Raw genomic sequence first — 20381 nt, 5'->3', positions numbered from 1 at the left:
TATAGATTTTATTGATAACACGTCACAAATATGTGCAGGAAATCATCAGAACATGTGTCGCTGAAAGACGCGTAGCTTGTTGACCTCGTATCTTTCTACGCACACAGAGCACATCTCTGTTTTTGGGGCAGCAGCACTGACGGGACCCAGAAACTGTAATGTAACTTTGAATATGAAGATGTTAATCAGCGATGGCACAAGCCTCCACAGTGCTGACAGGTCTCCTGTCTTGTCTCATCGGATCTCCTCTTCTCTCCCCCTCCTAACATCCCTCCTCTCTACCATTCACAGATGCCTCTGCTCAGCAGTTTGGCACCTTCAGAGTGACAGTTTCACGCCTCTTCTATCACCTCAGGGCTATTATATACCATCTTAGACTAGCACACAATGTGCATGCACACACACACACACACACCAGACTCACTTGCACTCAGCATTTGTGATGTGGATTTCCCGCCAGAAGAAAGCTGGACTGTTTGAACCCATCCAGCCTCGATGATGAAACTCAAGCAGATGAGTCACTGCTGAGCCTTCTTTCTTCTTTTGGAGGATTTTACATCCCCATGGCAGATTTGAAATAACATTTCTTTCAACAGTAAAGCGTAAAACAGAAAAACATATTTTTGTGCCAAATGCTTTAAGTACAGATTAGTGCATGAGTTCACCCTCAGCTTTGGTTTTGGTATATATCAGTTTATGTGCAGTGTGCGTGAGCGTGGAAGAACCATTATGAGCGTGATTTTAATTGTGTCCGTAATATTCATCATAAGGTTCTCTGTAGTTGGTCGCCTGAGGACGAGGGATGGAGAAATCTTTGTCAGGATCGATTTCCTGAAACACACAGAAACATATGATCACACATTCATCACTGTGCTGTCATTAACCTTACAGTGTGACTTAGCCATAATTGTGTCCAATAGTGAATGGTCACGCCGCTTAATTGCAGCATGTGGAATCAGATTGTTAATCCTAATAGTTTATTACTCACTGTCATGGAGAATCCAGACTCGTAGGGTGATCGCAGCGATGGCTCAGCTCTCCTGCCTGCAGGGAGTCACACGATACAGTTAGCTAATTATTGTTAATTATCATATACCGTTCATCATGTAGGCCCACACAGAGCTGAGCTGACTGATGACGGAGTCTGTTCTGTGATGTTAGACACCAGCTTCATATTCGTTTTGGCTTGGAGTTAAGTTTCATCACAGAGAATGTCGTCCAGTGATTCTGTAATTACTGGCCAGACTTTGATTAGTCAGATGGGATTTATACATTTTAGCTGATCTGTTATTTGTACAGGAGGACAAAAACTCCTTTGAAGCAAGGAAAACAAACCAGAGCTCAGTTTAATACACTCAAAGGTTTTGCTGCTACAGGCTGTTTTGGTCTGGTATGACCACTAGCTTATGGTGGCTAATGTTAGCAACCTATAGATAAACATTATAGATGTTACTGTTGTTTTTTTACAGCTGAATAAACTGTTTGATGAATCAATTACACAACCAACAGAAAATTAATTGGCAACTATTTAGATAATGGATCACTTAGTCCTGTGTGACAGTAAATTGGACTAAACAAACAATGTGAAAACGTCCCCTTTGGCTGAGAAATTTCCCCTTTTTCTCATCTATTTTATAGACCAAAATAGTAGATTAATCGAGGAAATAATCAGCACATGAAAGAATATTGAAAATAATTGTTAGCTGCACTGCTCTTGTCCTTGTCTGTCTCTGCCCCTAAGCATAATTAACAGCCTTTCAATTAGCACTCAGTTTGGCTAATGAGGACAGCTTCTCACCTCTCTTGTTGTCGCCATCCGTCTCAAAGCTCCCGTTTTCTTTCCCTTCCTTCGGGCTGTTCAGTCCTGGGATATCAGCACTGGGGCTGGTCCAGCCTGCAAAGCTCAGAGGGATATCCTTGGACCTGGCCTCCCCCCTGCAAAGGAAGGCGACCTGGGACAACCCGTGCCCCATCAGTAACACCCAACCATTTGCCACCAAGGCGATGCTGAGCACCGGGTCATCCCATCGCGGTCGACGGCCCAGCTCGGGGTTTCCCCTGACGAGCATAGTGATCCACACCACCCAGATGCAGGCGGAGACCAACAGTGTGAGGAAGAGCAGTGTGGCCTGTGCCCTCCCCTGCAGGTAGCCGGCCCCTGTGTAGCTGTAGCTGTATGTGAAGCAGGAGCGGCACAGGAAGTGCAAGGAGAGGATCAAGCTGAACGCCAGGAGGCACAGCACGTAGATCTGCAGCATGACAAATTCCTCCTGGCTGTACTCGCAAGGGTTCTTGTCACGGACCAGCACGAGGATCAGCCACTGGGTTGAGATGATGACCTGCACGGTGAAGAGCCCCAGGGCCAGGGCGGGTTCCCCCCAGCCCCGGGCAGCCGCGAAGCCCAGCAGAGCGAGGCAGCGGGCCAGCAGGCAGGAGAAAGCCAGGGAGAAGAGCACGCTGAAGAGGAAGAGCCTGGTGGGGCAGGTCTGAGGGGTGAGACGGATGATGAAGGAGAAGGTGGTGGCGAAGATCCCAGCTGTGGCCAACAAGAACATGGACATACAGGCCACCGTGCCTCCGATGCCGCTGCGTTGTTGCTTTGAGGAAATACAGATCCACAGGGACCAGAGCAGCAGGCCTAAGAGGAGACCCATGCTGAGCAGGAAGCCTGAAGAGGCCAGGGTCTCCAGTACAATACCCCAAGCTGCCCTCCGGTCACACAGGTACCTATAGATGGGGTGCAGTCCTTTGCCACAGCCCGGCACGCGTGACAGGGAGGTGTCATTTGAGGAAGGAGAGGAGGTGGTGGTTGGGGTGTTGGTTGTGGGATTGATTGAGCTGCTGTTGGCTGACTGGCATAGACTGCTGAGAGGGCCATAGAAGAAGAGGAGGAGGAGCGGAAAAAGGGATTTGCCAGATAAAAAGGCCATTTTCATTTTTGGGATCCACGCGGGGATTCAGTCCTTCCTTTTAAACGTCCTTTGATATGGAAGCTCTTTTCTCCTGAAACAAAAATCACAAAATACTTGACGGCAACACCACCAAAGAGTTGTACGAGTTTCCCTAAATACTTTAACAGCGTATTGACTGGCAGTGCAGAAACAAAAGGCAGGATAAGACAAGAGGTCGCAGCGTCGAAAAGAAAGAGGGGAGAGCGGTTTGACAGTTAGAGTGAAGAGAGCAGGAGGAGGCAGTGCATAAACATGCCAGAACAAGGCTGGGGAGTGTGTTAGCCTGAGCCGAGAATGGAGTAAAAAACAACTGCAACCTGAAGGTGAGGTTGGGACAGAGCAATGGACATGAAATGTAACTTCTCTGTTACCACCGACACAGACATGGATTTGGGGTTTATTTGCAGCACAGACCGGCTGTGAGGGACAGACAGTCCGAGATATTCAGTCTTGATAGCTGATTTTCACTTCCTCCAGCCCCATAGCAGAGCCTTTGTTTCGGCGTCACAGATTCAAATATGACCTTTTGGAGGCTTATCACCTGATAAATATGACCCAGGCTCTCAACTTTGCCCCCACACTGGCCTATATTTGTGGAGGAAATCATACAGGAGGGGAACAGATTTATTTTTAGACATTATTTCTACTTTAACGTAAGGGCATGGCCGACAAACTCATAGCAAAGAGTGTACATAAATTCCAGAAATGTTGTTATTCTAAAGAACGTTTGGTGACCTTGACTTGAAAAGTTAAAGCTACATCTCACAATAAGAGGTCAACTCCAGCTGGACCAGACCTTTCTAGAAACAGAGGAACTTACCGCTTATCCTTTGGGATGTGAGTCTAAACACTTCCCAGATTCCACCTCTCAGTCCCGCTCCAAAAAGTCTGGATCTGAAGCTCGCCTGGAAGCGTTGCAATAAAGACTTGGATATTTGGAGCTTCAGCAGCCGCTTAGTTTGAAGTCCACGCACCTCCTATCCTGAGGACGTGTCCATGTCTTTATCGGCCCGAGGTAACACGAGGAGCACAAGGTGAGCAAGAGTGGGGAGCGATGAAGTCGTCGAGGTCTGAAGTCCCTTGGAAAGAGGATGGTTTTCACCTCGTATCAAGACGTCTGGGGAGAGCAAAGAAAGTTGCATCCCTACTCATACCTTCCTTTCAGATCCCTTTCTCTCTGACCCTCCCTCAGATAATAGGTGGGGTTCACACACCTGGAGGTGACGATCCACACACACACACACACACACACACACACACACACACAGGGACAGAGCGTTCACCCCTCCCTCTTCATGAATTTCCATTTCCCATAAGTATTTGCATCCAGTTGCTACTTATCATGTGCTTTATTGGGAGAATCTGGATCAAATGTGAGACATCCTGTCATGTGAAAGACATACTCAGAAGGGGTGAGAAGCACACTGTTGCAGGGGAGTTATGGTAAGAGCACAGCTGACTCATCCCAGTCTCACCGGGATACAGGACAGGAGCAGCCATCACCTTAGTTACTGGTAAATCACAGCAACAACATTTGGAATCGTTGAGTTGGCTGCAGGGGTGTTGCGTCAAGAATACTGAGTGCTTTCGACTGTTGTCTTTTACAAGCCCATACGTAACACCGCAGCTCATGTCTGTACAAGTACGGAGCTTAAAGGGTGTGTTCAGGTGAATCTTAAGTCACTCTTTAACTCTAAATTCACTCTGGTGTAAAACCCAGAAGGACAGAGATTTATCTTTCGACTCGTCAAGTTGTTTGTCACAGGAGCAAATACTGTGCACATGTATGAGTGTGTGGTGTGCAACCACATTAATGTCCGTCCGCCGAAAATATGAGGCACTGAAACTAAAGTCTCCCAGATGTGTCGGTTAATGCCGGAGGAATTCAAGCATGACATCATTTATTTTTAGTATCCCAAAACAATCACGGCGTCTCCGCTCTCTGTCGCTGTCATTAGGTTGGGCTGAATATGAAAGAAAGGAAACATTTGCGTAAAGACAATCAGTCACGCATTGATACCAGATCATTATTTGGAAAGAGAAACCATAGCAACCCAAGGTCTCTGGGAAAAGTTGTTGATGGACTGTGCTGAAGGACGTCGTGTTTCTGTGGTGAATTTTAAGTCTTGTTTTTCCAAACCATTTCTGTTCTTTCTATTCCTGGTCTTCTCAGCCGCGCCAGCGGCAGGAGTGTGGAAGGTCTGTAGTCTGTCAGTCTGTCGGCCCACCACTTTGGTCCAGACTGAAGCATCTCAACAACTAGAGGAGGGTTCGTTAATACGTTCATTGCCTCTACAGGATGTGCTCTAACGATACACGGTACGGTACAGACATTCATATCTTTCATGCAGCACCACCGTCAAGTCAAAATTTCAGTTTACCCATTACTTTATGACCAAATGCCTACAAAACCGATGACGTTCCCATCAGCACCAACTGTACATCGTGTTTGATGTTAATTACCGAATGTTAGCATGCTAACATGCGTAACAAAGATAGTGACCCCTGGAAATGACAATGGTAACATGCTGAGGTTTAGTATGTGTAACACCTGCTGAACATCAACATGTTAGCATAGTCTTTGCATGCTGATGATTAGCTCAAAGCAACATTGTTTCTAAATACAGCTTAACACAGCATGCTAACATGCTGCTAGAATGGCTTAAGACTTGTTATACGGGGGTGTTCATCAGTAGAAAAGTTTTACATTGTTCTATATAATGTCTAGAATATCCTTTTCATCACAACTCCTAACTGTCTGAATATAGTAAGAGACTGACTTTAGTGCACAGTTGGAGCTCGATCTCATACTTAGTAGACCGACCAGCAGATCTGGATTTATTTTCATTGTGAGATGAGAGGAATGACTTGTTATGTGACATTTGCAAAGGCGAACACCATAATTTGTTTTCCATTTCCAACTAAAAGCCTCGTGGGAGTGTGTTGATTTCAGGAAGCCTTAAAATGAGCTTTAATTGCTATTAGATGTACTCAGACAGCATTGTGGTTAAGACACAGAAGGAGGAATGTCATCAATTTGAGTTAGATGACTGCTGGAAAATGATGTCATGTCGTTCCTCATCCAAGGTCTTTATCAGTGATTTCAAATCATGATTGTTTCCCTTTGTTTGACATGCTTTCACTTCTCTTTTTAACTTTTATTAAGTGTTCCAGAAAAGAAAGAGACGGACAACACGAGTACTCAAAATAAACACATTTTACTGCGTCTATCAGGACATACCAGTTCACAGTGCTTGCAACGCAAACCATTTATGTCATTGGTTTCTCTAAGGAGGGGCGTGGGTTCAGATAGCAGCAAGGAGAGAGAGAGTTGGGACAAAAGGGATTTCATCCTCCACGATCGTGTGAAAGTGCATTGTCGTTGTCACCATTACAGCATATTACACGCTCTCCTCGCATCCCTTGGTGTTTACAGTAACCTTGCGCACAAGGAATAGAAAATACAATGCAAAATAAAAGAGGGAGGAAGTACAAAAGGTAGGATGGAAGACAAGGTAAAAAGGTTGAACTCTGAGAATAAAATATTTACATTTTAACAGACAGCTAGAAGCAAATACAGGCTAGTATTAACTAGTGTTTTGCTTGCGTCCATTGCCGTGGGTTAGGAGTGGCAGAGGGAGAGAGGGGAGTCCAGATGAGGAGGGAGGAGAAGTCAGGAGAAGACTACGGTAGATGGATGAAGGGAAAGGGAGTAAGGTAGGTGGAGTTCTTTTTCTCGTCTTCTCATTTTAAATATATATAGAATATACACAGTATCATGTGATAATAATATAAAAATAAGAACATTCTTATGCTTTCCATCCGCTGAGTGGAGTGAAGCATGAGGTAGATAGACGAGAGGGCATTAGGGGGTTTGCCGGCAGCCTTATCATGGCGTGCCAAGCTGAGGTGGAGAGAAGGCAGGGTGGAGAGGATTAGACTTAGGAGAGGTACAGGCAGGCAAGGAAGGCAGGAGGCAGCAGGTTTAAATGATGCCGTATTTGGCCAAGTCGCTGAGCTCCATGTCACCAAAGGCTTCCCATGGGCACACCACCGTGATGTCTGTGCCAAGACCCTCCATGCCGGGGATATCGTCACCAAAGCTGGAGAAGAGAAACAGGCAGGTGAGTGACTGTGGTTACTGAACATGATCTGATTTGACTGTTTGCATTTAATGCATATGTATATAAATGTAATGCAAATGTTTTTTACCCCTTCTGGCCTGGTTTGGGGGCCTTGCTCTTGAATGTGCGAGTCTGCCTCTGCTTGAACTTGGGTGGTCCCTTCTTGGGTGTGGTGGGGCCAGTGGCTCCACCAGGGGCCAGGGCGCTTCCTGCGGGGGGGCTGGCGTTCATTTCAGATGAGGACGACTGGAAGACAGAAGACATTTTTGGAAAAGTGTCATTGCACATGCATTTCCTGAGAGATCATGGTTTTCTCTTGCAGCTTCCTCTGCCTTCTTCTCTTCAGTCCTCAGCCCCCCGCCCTCTCTCTCTCTCTCTCGCTCTCTCTCTCTCTCTCTCTCTGCTGCCCTCTGTTAATCCTGTTTCCTTCCACCTCCCAAAGCCAGCCAGTGGAGATTATGCAGATTAGTTTAAATAGACAGATTAGCTGTAATCCCACTCTGATCTGCAGTGGACTAATTGCCCTTCTTGAACAGGGATGCCAACCTTGAACTTTTACATGATGTTGGTGTTTGGTAGTTTAGATATCAAACATTGAAATAATAAATTATCTATCACAGTCACATCATCAGTAAACTTCTATTACCCAGGTCTGTTGTTCACCTAGCGCTGCTGCATCAACCTGCAAGTATCAAAACATGAACTTTTCTGCTGCCTGTCCTCATCTCAAACCCGATCTTAAGCAGTATCCTTCCTCAGATCTAGTTCTCACCCCTCTTCCTCTGACTGCTGACACTGGTAATCCCGTTAAGGCAATTTGACAAAGGTGGGAAAACACCCTTGTTTGGCACGTTATATAACTCAAACGTGTGCGCCGTCTGCATCAGCCGCAGCAGATGTAGACCGGACAGGGTCACAGAGGCTCCACCTTTCTGCTCTCATGTGTAGAGATCTGTGAAGCTGAGCTGTGGAGACGCTGCCCAACGTGTTGTTAGCCATCTGTCGCTGTGATGGTTGCCCTTAAAGTCAATCCTCTTTACACACACCTGTTCCCTCCTCTAAGTTGCTATTCACGCCTTTTAAGACTGTTGTTTTTTAACTATTGCATTTCTGGTCTTGGCTGCATCAACACTTAAACCTACAATTTGATAGTTTGCTATCCACTTCTAGCCATTGAAACTGCAACATCAAAGCACCTTGCTAGCACAGGATAGAAAATGTTATAGTCTTCACTCATGTTCAAATCCCTTGTGACTGTCATTCTAGATGTTCCTTGTGTCAGTTTTAGCTAACAATGCACAAACGCATACCTGCATTAAAGCCATCGTCATCATCCAAGTCTAACTCATCCTCATCTGAATTCTTGCATTCTCCTCTGTCTATTAGCTCAGTGCAGACATGACTCATTTTTAGCATTAACCAGTCCACAAGTAGTTACTATTGCCAATTTGGCACCATGGAAACATCATCAAGTTGTAGAATCAGCAGCTGTTAAATGAAGGTCGACTGTAAATTTGAATGAATCCATTAGAAAGCCAGAGTTTGTTCTCACCTGTTGTTATGGATATCCTAAAGGCCACCGCCAATCTCCGCTCAGAGCTGCTTCTTTCTTCTTCTTGAGTTTGTATAGTGCGTCGCCTGTGTTGTGCTTTTATATCATCTCTAATCCCCACATCCTCCTCTTTCCAGTCACATGGTCACCGGAAAAGGTCAGCCAAACTTCTCCACCAAGCCAGCACCTTGTCCCCCTCCTCCCCTCCCTGAATCCCAAGTGTCCTTGTTGCCATCACCCCACCCACCGCTGCCCTCCCGCACCTGCTGTGGCTGGGGAGGCGGTGCAGCCTACTGGGTAGACAGTGTCAAAGATCAATCTGGAAGGATTTGATCGGGCTTATCCCTCTAAACCTCAGCACGCCTGCATTTAGCTTTAGAGGAGACGACCTGCTGGTCCCGTTTCAGGTCCATGTGAGATGCTGGTTTCACATGTGGGATGTTGTTCACTGTTGGTCCTGTGTAGCCACCAGTTAAACAATAAGTAAACTCTTACTTGAATTTTTAATATTTCAACATTTCAAGTATCCTTCGAGGAACAACATTACATTCGTAACTTGTGACTGTGATGAAAACAAGTCGCGTCCTCCTCCTATAATAGCAGTTGCGCGTTTGGATTGTGAGTTAGAGGATATTTTGAGTTCTTAATTCTTAAATGTTTTTGATTAACTGCTGCTTTAATCAGGTTTCTGCTCTGAGCTGAAGGGCCAAGCTGCTGGATATTTCCAGATGTACAAATGTTCTCATTGTTCTACCAAAAAATACAGATGAACTTGTTCTACCATCGACTACACATGACAAGTCAAAAGGTTTGTCATTTTTTTCACTTTCAGCTTTAAGCACACCTCAGTTCCCAAGTATTCCTTCCAAATGAGAGTTAATTACATGTCTATTTGTGTCTAAGCTTCACAGCATGGGTTTGGCACCTTCACTGCGAGAGAGCACTGCGGCCGCTTTGCGAGGGCCTGTGCTACAGTAATTAAACTGATAAACACCAGTCATAGATCTAGAAGACCAAATTCAAACAACTGCTTTGGTTCTGACAGTGTTTTGCATTTGGTTGTGGGAGGAAACGCCTTCACACTGAACGAATATGCCTCACATAGTTCTTCTTATAGTGATAGTTTTTTCATTTTATTGCCTGTATTTAATGAACAAACGAGGTTAACTGACAAGAGTTTAGGGTGTATACGTGCCTGGCCTGATCTGTAACATCATCATCATTCATCATCATCATCTCCTGCGTGAGGAAAAGATCAGAATTCGACATCTACGCTTGAGTGAAATCGATTTGGCCTGCGTGTGTGGAAAATGTTGAACTAAAGGGAGGATCCTGGATTAGCTGGTTTGGAAGCGGGACAAATACTGAGAAAAAGCCATGACACAACCACAGAGCGCTGAAGGGAAGTTGCGTAAGCAGACATTCTTGTCTAAATTCCATCTTTTGAAATTCGAGAAACATTTACAGGCTTTAATACCGGCTCACACAGACACAGTGAAACATGCAAACTCCACACAGAAGGCCCCGGTCGCCTTTCTTCAGATCAGTCATCTGATTTATATCGTTCGATTGATGGTGCTGCTTCCTTTTTTCATTCTTTTTTACATTTCCTCCATTCATGCATTTATTTCTTACCTTGCAGTCTATCTTGACTTCTTAGATATATTCAATACATTGTCATGGGAATCAAAGCCAAGATGGCAGCATCACATCAAGCTACCGACACACTGTACATGACACTCGAGCTAAAAGCTAATTAGCATCGAATTGAATGACCCAAAGATAAAAATTTGTAACAATATGAGCAACTTGTTGAGCAATCACCTCCCTGAAACGCCCCCACGGGGTGAAGGCAAAACCCTCCTAAGTACAACCACATCCTTAATGGCTGTAATTATTAATCACAGTTATTAAATATCTACCCAGTTTGTAGCTTTTACAGTCATATATTCTCTCCAGCTCATTAATTCAAGTGAAAATGGAAGCAAGGCTCATTAAGTGGAGATTAGGGTTATCTGGGTTTTCAGCATGATGATGAAAGGTAAGGTACTTTTCAAAGATGAATGTAGCATCCCTTCGCAATGAAAACCTTCATTTATTTTGCAAAGCGACTTCATTATTTTCTATTTCATACACTGGTTTGGGATTCGGGTCGATCTCATGCTGCACATTGATCAGCATCAGGGTTTTTGAGGGCAGTCTGTTCGGGTAAAATGGGCACCCGGCCGAAAAAGAGGACAGGACAATGGCTAAAGCCTCTTTGACAGTATGTAGGTTGGATATAGGAAGGAGCTGGCCTCAAAACAAAGTAGACCATAGATATAGGCTGTAATAGTCTGTAAGTAGGGAGAACCACAGTGAGCAGCAGGTCTGTGCCATCAGGATCATCACATCACAGATCTACTGACTCTGGGCCGTGTGCTGAAAATGTTGACATCTCATTTCAGTGCAGACTTAAGAAACTCTTCGACAGTTAAAGGTAATAACAATGAACTGAACTGAACTGTACAGCACGTCTGTGCAGTGTTGACGTCTCTGGATTGTAGGTCAATATGTCAATCTTTGAGCCGACCCTTCCTCCGTCTGCGTACAGCACGCTAATACTTAGGCTGCTAATTAGATTAACGAAGGGACTCAGGACTGAAAAATAACACAGGGGCAGCAATATGAAGTGCTGCGTGTGTGCGTGTGTGTGTGTGTGTGTGTGTGTGTGTGTGTGTGTGTGTGTGTGTGTGTGTGTGTGTGTGTGTGTGTGTGTGTTATGTGTTCAGCTTCACAGGCAGAATTTTAGAGTATGTAAACATCAGGTTAGAATGACTTCAAGTGACAAATGTGTTCTTTCATGAAGCTCATGAAGTGTGTGTGTGTGTGTGTGTGTGTGTGTGTGTGTGTGTGTGTGTGTGTGTGTGTGTGTGCGTGCGTGCGTGTGTGTGTGTGTGTGTTTTCAAAGGAAATCATATTCTTTTTACGTCCAAGCTCTTTGGCTCAAGGGCCGCCATAAACAGAGGAGGCACACAGTTCATATGAGCTATGGGATGTATGGAGTTTGGGGTTTGCGTCTCACTCGAGAGACCACAGGTGACTATTCTCGGCATGTGAACACATTTAATTTTCTCTTAAATCAGAAAGGGTCTAGACAGGACTGAACCTCTGTGCCTCTTTGAACTCAGATGCTGAACCCATGCTTTATGTCCAAGACAAATTTATATGTTTGAATCCCAAGCCATCTCCCCAAAAATAGGAAAACGTGACCATTAGGACAAACAGCTTGAAGATTTTTTTTATTTTTTTTTTAAAGCTAGAATTAGGGTATTAGGCACCAAACACATCAACATCCACTAAGTGTCCAGTCATCTCCTCACTGAATCCACTAATGGTGAAATATAAGCTGCTTTCCCAGCAGCTTTGTATGGCTAAATAATGACCCATCTTTGGTGTGGCCTGCGCTTGTGGTTACTGTAGGATACAGGAAATGATCTTAATAAAGATAACTCTGCTAAATTATGGGTGGAGAGAGACTGTACGCTCCAAACCCTCATATTTCACAGCAGAAACGCAAAAGTACAGCTAAACACACAGCTTCCATCAGAGCTTTGAGAAGGAGCGTGACACAGAAGAAGTGCATGCAGCCATAGAACAACACTGTCACAGCGTATGAATATGGAGCAGCAGAGAAGTGGATTATGCTGGAGGAGGGAATCAAGAGGTATTAATGGATGTTCTGTTTTATCACCGTCGGAACCACTTTTCAAGACAAACTGCAAAGCCACCTTTCAAGCCTTCAAGGGGTGAGTGTTAAAAGATCAGTTTACATTATCTGTGCATAATGTAGCACACTGACTAATAATAGTCATGAACCGAACGTGTCCTAACATGTCAGTCATAACCTGTCTGCCCCATATGAATAGGGTCATAGAGCTCACACTGTCTGGTTTGCTGGTGAATATGAGGTCAGGTGGTGGCGGTGGACCGTTATTAACGTTGACAGTTCAGACAGCAATGTACAGCAGATCACATACAGCCTACTTTAAACACGAGACGCTTCCTAATCCCATTTGAACACTTGCTAGACACTGACCTTTGACTTGAGCACTGCACACTCATATACTGAGTCAGTGGTTCCCAACCCTTTTTTTTAATTCCAGATATACCCCTGCAGGCCCGTCAAATAAACTACAATAGCCCTTCATTAGCACCAACAGTCATGTCCCGAATGTGTTTGATTGAGCTGAGTTGAACCAGCGAAGATGCATTACTCGTGGTCACATCAAAATTCATGAACAATCACATGCAGATCATGTAGGTCTGTGTATGATTCAGTTGCAGCTGATTCCTCCCAAGGAGCTCCTGTTTTACATGAGACACTGTGACTGCAGCCAGTTCAAAATAAGACTTACAAGATGGGAGTCGACATCTGGCTGCTTCTGATTATTTGTGTAAACATTCAATCTGAGATCTTGTTGTTGCATTAAAATGAGATTAAAATCTTAACACCTGCTTTTTTTTCTTTTCTTTTCCTTTTTTCTTTTTTCTTTTTCTTTTTTTTTTTTGCATTAGTCATCTTTATTCCAGTTCAGTCAGTATCCACAGGCCTCCCTCCCTCTCTCCCTCCCTCCCTCTCTCATGATTGAAATTCCATGAAAGGGCTTGCAGAAATTCACTTCAAATCCGACTAATGATTTTTCTCATTCATGCATGGACATTATACATTTCCATTTCCTATCAGCTGCGCTTCCTTAAGCTTTGAAGTGCAAAATCCCTTCAGTTTTAGCCTAAATCTTTTACTTTCATGGCAACTGGCAAATTTCTTGCATATGTGGATTTGCCTGTAGTAAATATATTCATTTTCATTCGATTTGATTAACAGGATTTTTCCATGAATGATATATTTCCGTTTAAGAGCAAAATTTCAGTTTCTTAGTATCGCCCGGCTGTTGAATAAGCATTTAAAGAATATGTTATTTCTGTTCTTATAAATCATCATATTCTGTTGACAGCATACTGGCGAAGGTCATCTATTTTCAGTAATGCGTAACTTTATTTGACCGACTTGCCTTGCAAAAGGCTTAAACTGATCACAATTTTCAGGGGCGAGAGTTAACCTATTTTAATATTTTTCTTTCTTTTTTTCAAGCAAACATTGGCGCCTTTTTACTGTAATAATAAATGGTCAATTTGTCCTTTTCATTGCTGCAGCAAAAAATCTATTTCTGTTTTTGGTATCTTTCCAGGGACACTGGGAATTCTCTTTTGTGTGTCAATGTTATGTAAGACTTTGAGAAGCCAGTGTGCTGAACTAATTGGACACTGGGAAGAATTCTCTGAAGGGCAGATTGACCTGAATCTCATTTCATAGGCTTACGTCGTTTGTCGTCATGAGGCGTTTCTCAAGACATTTTCTGGAACTGTTTAATTCTTCTTTTCCTCCGTCACAGAGCACGGGTGCTTCTGCAGAACTGTGTTTTCACTCCTTCCTTCACATCTTGTTTTTCCATAGAATATCTGTCAATTGAAATCATATAAAATGCATTAATAAAGTCATTTTACTTCCAATCTAAACTAGCACTCACCAATTAAACAAAATGCATTTATGTTTCATTTATATTTTACACAGCATCCCAACTTTTTTGGAATCTGGGTTGTAAAATCCATCATCTGTAAATACACATAGAGAGATACAGTATGTCCATGTAGGAAAGAAATAGCTCCAAAAAAGTCAGAGCCTTCTCCCCAGCGAAGGATTTCTGTTCTGAGGTGTCGTATCAAGACACAAATGGCTCCTATATCATCATACTGAAGCTCGTCATTTAGAATTTTTTGCACTCCTTTCCACTTTGGGGGGAAGAAAATCAGTCTTCCCTTTTGATTCTCATGTGTGCCCATGCCTTGTAGCTACAGTGAAAGTGTCATTATCTGGCTGGCACTTCGCCAAACTATCCCCGATTTCCTCTGAAAGTTCTCGGCAAGCCTCAAAAAATTGCGATTACGGTGCACAAATGCAGAACTTTTCACAGAGGAGTCATAGCCATAAAATCCTGTTATTTTTTGCCTCACACACTGAGGTGAGCTGCGAGCTACATGTGCAGCAGCAAGTATGTGGGTGTGCAATTATTAATGTGCCATATTTCATTGGAGGCAGGAATGAAAACACTGTGCAAAAGGAAAGGAAGGAGGCAGTGGACAACTTAGCTATCCTGCAGCCATAGCAAAGTCAGAATATAAAACAGGAGAATACACATTGAGATTCATGTTGCACAGCATTGCCATTTGTTGAAACCTGACCTGTATGTTATGAATCAGAACTGAAAGCAAGGACAAAATGAGAAATTGATTTTACTGATATTTTCTGAATTGGAAAACTTTTACCTCACTGGTTGTGCAACGTTGCATCAAAATATAATGATGTTGACGATATTCATCATCTTAGTCTAACATGTCAGAATGCAGACATTTACTAATTAGCACCTGATCCCAAAGGAGTAGTTCAGCTTTTTTAGGATTTAGGGTTACTCACATATAAGAGTGCTATCAATCTCGTCATCTAAGTCTTTGCCAGAGAGCAAATTCAGCCCATCCAATTCAGATCTAATTCAAAGCTGCTGCAGAACAACAGGCAGAGAAATAGACCTCCCTGCAGATCTTTTGGCCACATCAAATTTCATACATACGAAGTGCAACAGCGAAAACATGAGATTGAGGGGGGCTCGACATGACTGAAGAGTCTTACTGAGGAGACAATCACACCGGCTGAGGGGATGAGCACAGAAAATCTTAGAAAGTGCCAGAAAGATGGACCAGCAGAGAGGACAGAAAGAGGCTTCCTCCACAGCCTTCCTCGTTATTTGAAGATGAAATAATACACAGAGCAGAGAGGGAGGTAGTTGAAGGCACGGACAGATTTGTTATGCATCCATCATCTGCATTTTTACATGACTTCAAGCGCATAACAAATGAATGACATATAATATGTTTTCCCTACTTGCTTACATTTTAATTCCCAAGGGCACAGCGGACAGTATCTTCGCTGCAGTGAAAACTCATTTATACATAATCCTAGGAACATCTACATCATCCATGAGGTGTGGGAATCAAAAAGGGCCGAGATTTGTTCAGAAATAAGAGAGATAATCACGTGGACTCAGAATAAAATTGACCTGACGAGGGAAGCATTTGGTTTTTCATCCTCCTGAAAAGCTAAAACTCTCCCTCCACACTTTGGGATGCCCACGTAGTGATAGTAGTCGAGCCAACTGCTCAGAGTGGGCGTAGAGCAAGAGAGAAAGGCTTGGAAAGACAGAGAGCACAGGAGACGGAAACAGTGAAAGTGAGGTACAGTGGATTTGAAAAGAGAGGGACGAGTGGATCGAGTGAGGCTGAGAGAGGGAGCTGGAGCTGTAATCTAGGCTTTAAGGCTTCCACTGGTATTAAGGGAGGACACTTATTAGATTGGAGCGGTGAGCCTTTTCTCCTCTGAGGGACAGACTAATTGGATATCACCAAATCAGAGAGCCTGACGTTGTCATGACACAGGACAGGATAGCGGAGGTGGATGATGCTCACACGAGCTGGAAAGCAGTGGAAACGGCATTAATAGCAATTAATAGAGGCCGGTGATGCTGAGGCAACCCAGGGACAGAAATACACACACGCAAGCGCACAAAACACACACTCATATGCAGGCTACTGTGGCGCAAGTGCATGATTTTATCAGGCTCAAGCATACACACAAGCAAAGTCAGACACACGCTTTCATGTGAGCGTACACACAGTGTACAGAGGAGGACACAGGAGGAGCGTGTCAGGGATTAATGTGTGTCCCTTTGTGTTGGCATGCGTAACACGTCAGAAGAATGAATGCTCTCGCTGTAATTAGATTTCTCATTGCCTGTATATCACACACATCTCAGGCAGGAGAGCAGCGCTGCCTGAAAGTCAGTCCATTGCACTGCTACAAAAACCTGCGAGGCAACCAAAGGTGGGAGCACAACAGAGGATGGATAATGCAGAAAAAGAGCAATAAAAGATTAAAGGAAGAGGGTTGAATAGAGGAGAAGTAAGGAAGTAAAAGGTTATTCAGTGTGGCAAGTGCTCCGAGGCATCCCTTAGAGATTTTGAGCACTGGAACGATAAAACACAGTCTCACTGAGGGGAAATTAGTCCTTTGAGTCAATGTGATGTGATTTTATGTTCTGCAGTGTCAGTCTTCCATCACCCACAGTGTGTGACTCGAGCGCTCCTGCAGCTCCCTGCATCTCCGGTCCCTTTAATTTGACATTGTGCACGTTTCCTGTGCTTTCTCTCTGCCTGCAGACCTGATAAATGCTGCATTCATTTCTGGACTGGAATGAAAGGGAATGATACATGAAAAGGGAAAAGCTTATTTATTACTATTTTTTTTTTTTTTTACATTTTCAACAGCCACATATTTACTGTATGAAAAAGCCAACCTAAGAAAACATGAAGGAGTAAGCTGATGCTCAATGCCATAAATGTTTAACATTAACAATAAATGGATGACTTATTTGTCTGCTGCACACACCCTGAGAGCTTTTAATGAGAATATCTGTTTATGTCTTCAACATATTTCTTAAAAAACACACATAGTTCTCTCCACCCTCTTTTTCTCTCTCACACACACACATGTTTGGATCACTTTTCGTGCCTGTTGTTGCTGCGTAACTTGATATACCGCTAATGAACAAGATTAATGCTTATTTATGTGTTTGTCTTTGGTTGTAGCCCATAAATTCACAATCTGTTCAGCATCATTATTCAGTACCATGCGTACGAGGCAGGATATGCCCTTGGCTAGCTAAGCATCCCATCTTCAGCACGCAGTGTAGTAATGTACTCATTAATACTTCACAAAGTCTCCAACAGTGTGATGCAGTGATTGCCGCTTCCAGGCAGTGATTAAACCCCAGGAAGCAGTGTAATATACCTTATAGATCCTATGTGTTGAGAGCTGTGCAATAATAAACACCATGCCGAGCATTTTAAATTAGAAAACAAATCCTGTGACCTCAGACAGAACACTTGGATCTGGTCCATGAGTTTATCTCTGAAATGTTACACTCACAGGTGAGTTACTGAACAGAAGTACATGGACACAGGACCAGGGGGTCAGGGGGTCAGAGGGCCCTCAACCAGAGCGTCTGTTTGGAGTTATTGTTAACGTTTTATTGTTGGAAAGTCAAAAATCTCAGATCTTCCTTTAATGGTTTCTTAGAATGTTCTGTGTAGTGTGCTGTAGTAGTTACTATCATATCTGCAGAGGAGTGTCACTGTGGATCGTTTGCAGCAGGACGTTTTGGACAAGGGTCAGACAGACAGCGTGTGATTCTGAACATGCTGCCTTTTTTTTTTTTTTTTTTTTTTTTCCAACCAACAGCTGCTTCACCGGCAAAATGTCACTGTAAGAAACCCAAAATCATGCTGAACAATCACAGAGATGTAAAATGAACACAAAGAGACACAAAACAACTAAAAAGAGACACAAAATGACCACAAAGATGCACAAAACAATTGCATAGAGATGCAAAATGACCTTGAAGAAATTCACAATGGCCACAGACACATTCATCCACAAAGAGATGCAATACAGCTACACTACAAACCGACGACAAAATTTGTTAGTTTTTGTGTTTATTTCAGTCTTGACCCTTTTTAACGTGGTGGCCTTTGACACATCTGTGCCCAGGGGCCCTTTGTCTCATAATCTGTCCATGGTTACAATACAGGTTTTATCAAATCTGCGCCATCTAATTCGCAACAGAGTCCTCTTGGCTTATCAAACTGAAAAATATAGCTCCAAAAACCTGATATTAAAAAATGCTTAAAATGCCAAAACCTTTAACATCAGGCCATCCATCCTGCGCTAAGTCTTTTTTATTTAAACAGCAGCAAGAATTCAAGATCGATGCCTCCATGGGGACATATAGCTGTATGTTTGTACAGTTTGTCAAATGGCTCCGAAGCAGCTCTGCCACGGTATATTCAGTTTCCTATACACCACAGTGAACTTAGACATCCTCCTCTGCACCCAAATCCCAGCTGTAGGCATGTGGAGCCAAGGTGGAAGCTTCACTTTAGTCCCTCACCCACTCACACTGTTGCAACGTGCAGACACACAACAGCAGAGAAAGATGGTGTGAGAGGAAACCAAGAAGAGAGACGAGGCAAGCTCGGAGGGAAAGAGAGAAAAACAGCAGAACGACATGAAGGAGGAGGAAAGAGGAAAAGGAGTAAAGAAGAGATGCTACAGTAAACCTTAAGTCAGTGCGCGGAGAGAAGAGAGAAAAGAGGAGAAGAGATTAGGGAATAGCACGTTGCAACCCTCCCCAGTTACCACTGTCAGGGCTAATATCTCATTACTAGTCTTAGCTGGCAGCTCTCAGGCAGTCAGGGGGAGGTCAGGAAAGCTCCAGAGAGACACACTAACAGTGATGCTCTCATTGAGCTTAATAGCGTAAAAGTCCAGAGACATGCAAGACTCTGAGGGATGGTCTCTAAAGAGAATCCATGAAGAGATGCTTTCATACAGCTAATTGTGGGAACTAAGGTACACGTAACACTTGCATGACTATACCCAATCATACGGTATTTTAAGGAGGTGAGAAACCAAAATTTGAGGCTTCTAATGTTCAAGTGCTGTTTATCTAAATTTAAGAGGAATGCTTGGTATTTTGGAGATAGGATGAGGTGCAGGAAATAAAGCTTTAAGTGGAGAATTAGAGTACTGGCAACAGACGCTGGACCACAAGCAAGCCAAAAAAATGAAAACGAGTGGACCTCGTGAAGTATGAACTCGCTGATTTGGATATCTTCTAAACTATTTATTTCTTGTGTACATTTTCTACATATTTCTGTGTTCTTTGTCTTTGTAGATGCAGATGTCTTCCATAAAGAGGGCCATCACCCCTGGTAATACCTGGTGTACACCTGCAGGGGGCAGCTGAGGATCACTCAGCAGAGCTGGGCCATTCAGGGTGGCAGCCAGCCCCTGGTGAAAACCTGTGCTGGAGCTCTTACTCAGTCACTGTGGCAGAAAAGGTGAAAGAGGACAGATTTCTGAGGTTTCACTCGGCTGTATGTGTGACCACGGCTCTGCATCACACACACTTCTTGCATACCAGAGTCAGCTATGAATAAAGTGCATGGTTTTGTGGGTTCTCAGTGTGTGGAATTCAAACTGCAAAATATGATCTGGGCTGTAGAGCAGCAGTGGAGAGGCTGTTCGGTGAAGGCCTGAGCTTTGCATAATTGCTTTAGTTATAATATAGTAATAGGTTCACCTCATGACATGTTATATTCCAAGGTGCAAACCTCTGATTTGGTTTATTACTCACACTGTATACAGTCTGTGACTGGTGTTGCCACATCTGGTCCTCAGAATATCTGTTTTCTATGTTTTAGCTCCAGTAAGCCAATTTTGACCACAAGGAGGCAGACAAACGTTAAAACAAACTCAGCAACATCTTATGTGCTGTGTTATGTACCTGAATAACGTAACTCTAATATTCACTTGTGTTTCAACTCTGGTCTGGTTCATCAGCTCGTGACTAAAATCTCTATTTCTCTGCCTGCTGAAGCTCCACACTGTACACTATAAAAGCTTGCATACAGGTTTAACTTCACAAAACAAAACAGTCTACAGCCATGTGGACTTATAATGTATAATACTTACATTAGCATGCTAACATGCTCACAATGGCAATGCTAACATGTTGATGTTCATTTTGGTCGACTATAATA

General features: G+C 43.5%; 2 protein-coding genes across 2 annotated transcripts; both read right to left on the bottom strand.

Moving 5' to 3' along the window:
- On the bottom strand, window positions 1-4095 carry LOC143333616 (retinoic acid-induced protein 3). The gene is made up of 4 exons (XM_076751744.1): window positions 3772-4095; window positions 1799-3003; window positions 989-1044; window positions 1-831 (listed from the first exon to the last, which is right to left on the bottom strand). Exons 2-4 carry the CDS (start codon window positions 2934-2936, stop codon window positions 742-744), a joined length of 1284 nt encoding a protein of 427 aa, XP_076607859.1. The 5' UTR covers window positions 2937-3003; window positions 3772-4095; the 3' UTR covers window positions 1-741.
- Window positions 4096-6150: 2055 nt separating this feature from the next.
- pde6hb (phosphodiesterase 6H, cGMP-specific, cone, gamma, paralog b) lies at window positions 6151-8727 on the bottom strand. Its single transcript, XM_076751766.1, has 3 exons — window positions 8628-8727; window positions 7164-7321; window positions 6151-7054 (listed from the first exon to the last, which is right to left on the bottom strand). The coding sequence occupies exons 2-3, from the start codon at window positions 7304-7306 to the stop codon at window positions 6937-6939; spliced, it is 261 nt and encodes an 86-aa protein (XP_076607881.1). The 5' UTR covers window positions 7307-7321; window positions 8628-8727; the 3' UTR covers window positions 6151-6936.
- Between the last annotated feature and the right edge of the window lie 11654 nt (window positions 8728-20381).

The sequence above is a fragment of the Chaetodon auriga genome, chromosome 16 (assembly GCF_051107435.1).
Source record: "Chaetodon auriga isolate fChaAug3 chromosome 16, fChaAug3.hap1, whole genome shotgun sequence".
Lineage (NCBI taxonomy): Eukaryota > Metazoa > Chordata > Actinopteri > Chaetodontiformes > Chaetodontidae > Chaetodon > Chaetodon auriga.
The sequence above is the reverse complement of the archived record's forward strand: the minus strand, read 5'-3'. Positions and strand labels throughout refer to the sequence as shown.

Coding starts and splice junctions, on each gene's coding strand:
- LOC143333616 (XM_076751744.1), bottom strand. CDS start 2,936: ATGAAAATGGCCTTTTTATCTGGCAAATCCCTTTTTCCGCTCCTCCTC. Junction 1,045..1,798: donor GGATGGCGACAACAAGAGAG/GTGAGAAGCTGT, acceptor GACTCCCTGCAG/GCAGGAGAGCTGAGCCATCG. Junction 832..988: donor AGTCTGGATTCTCCATGACA/GTGAGTAATAAA, acceptor TGTGTGTTTCAG/GAAATCGATCCTGACAAAGA.
- pde6hb (XM_076751766.1), bottom strand. CDS start 7,306: ATGAACGCCAGCCCCCCCGCAGGAAGCGCCCTGGCCCCTGGTGGAGCC. Junction 7,055..7,163: donor CCCAAACCAGGCCAGAAGGG/GTAAAAAACATT, acceptor TCTCTTCTCCAG/CTTTGGTGACGATATCCCCG.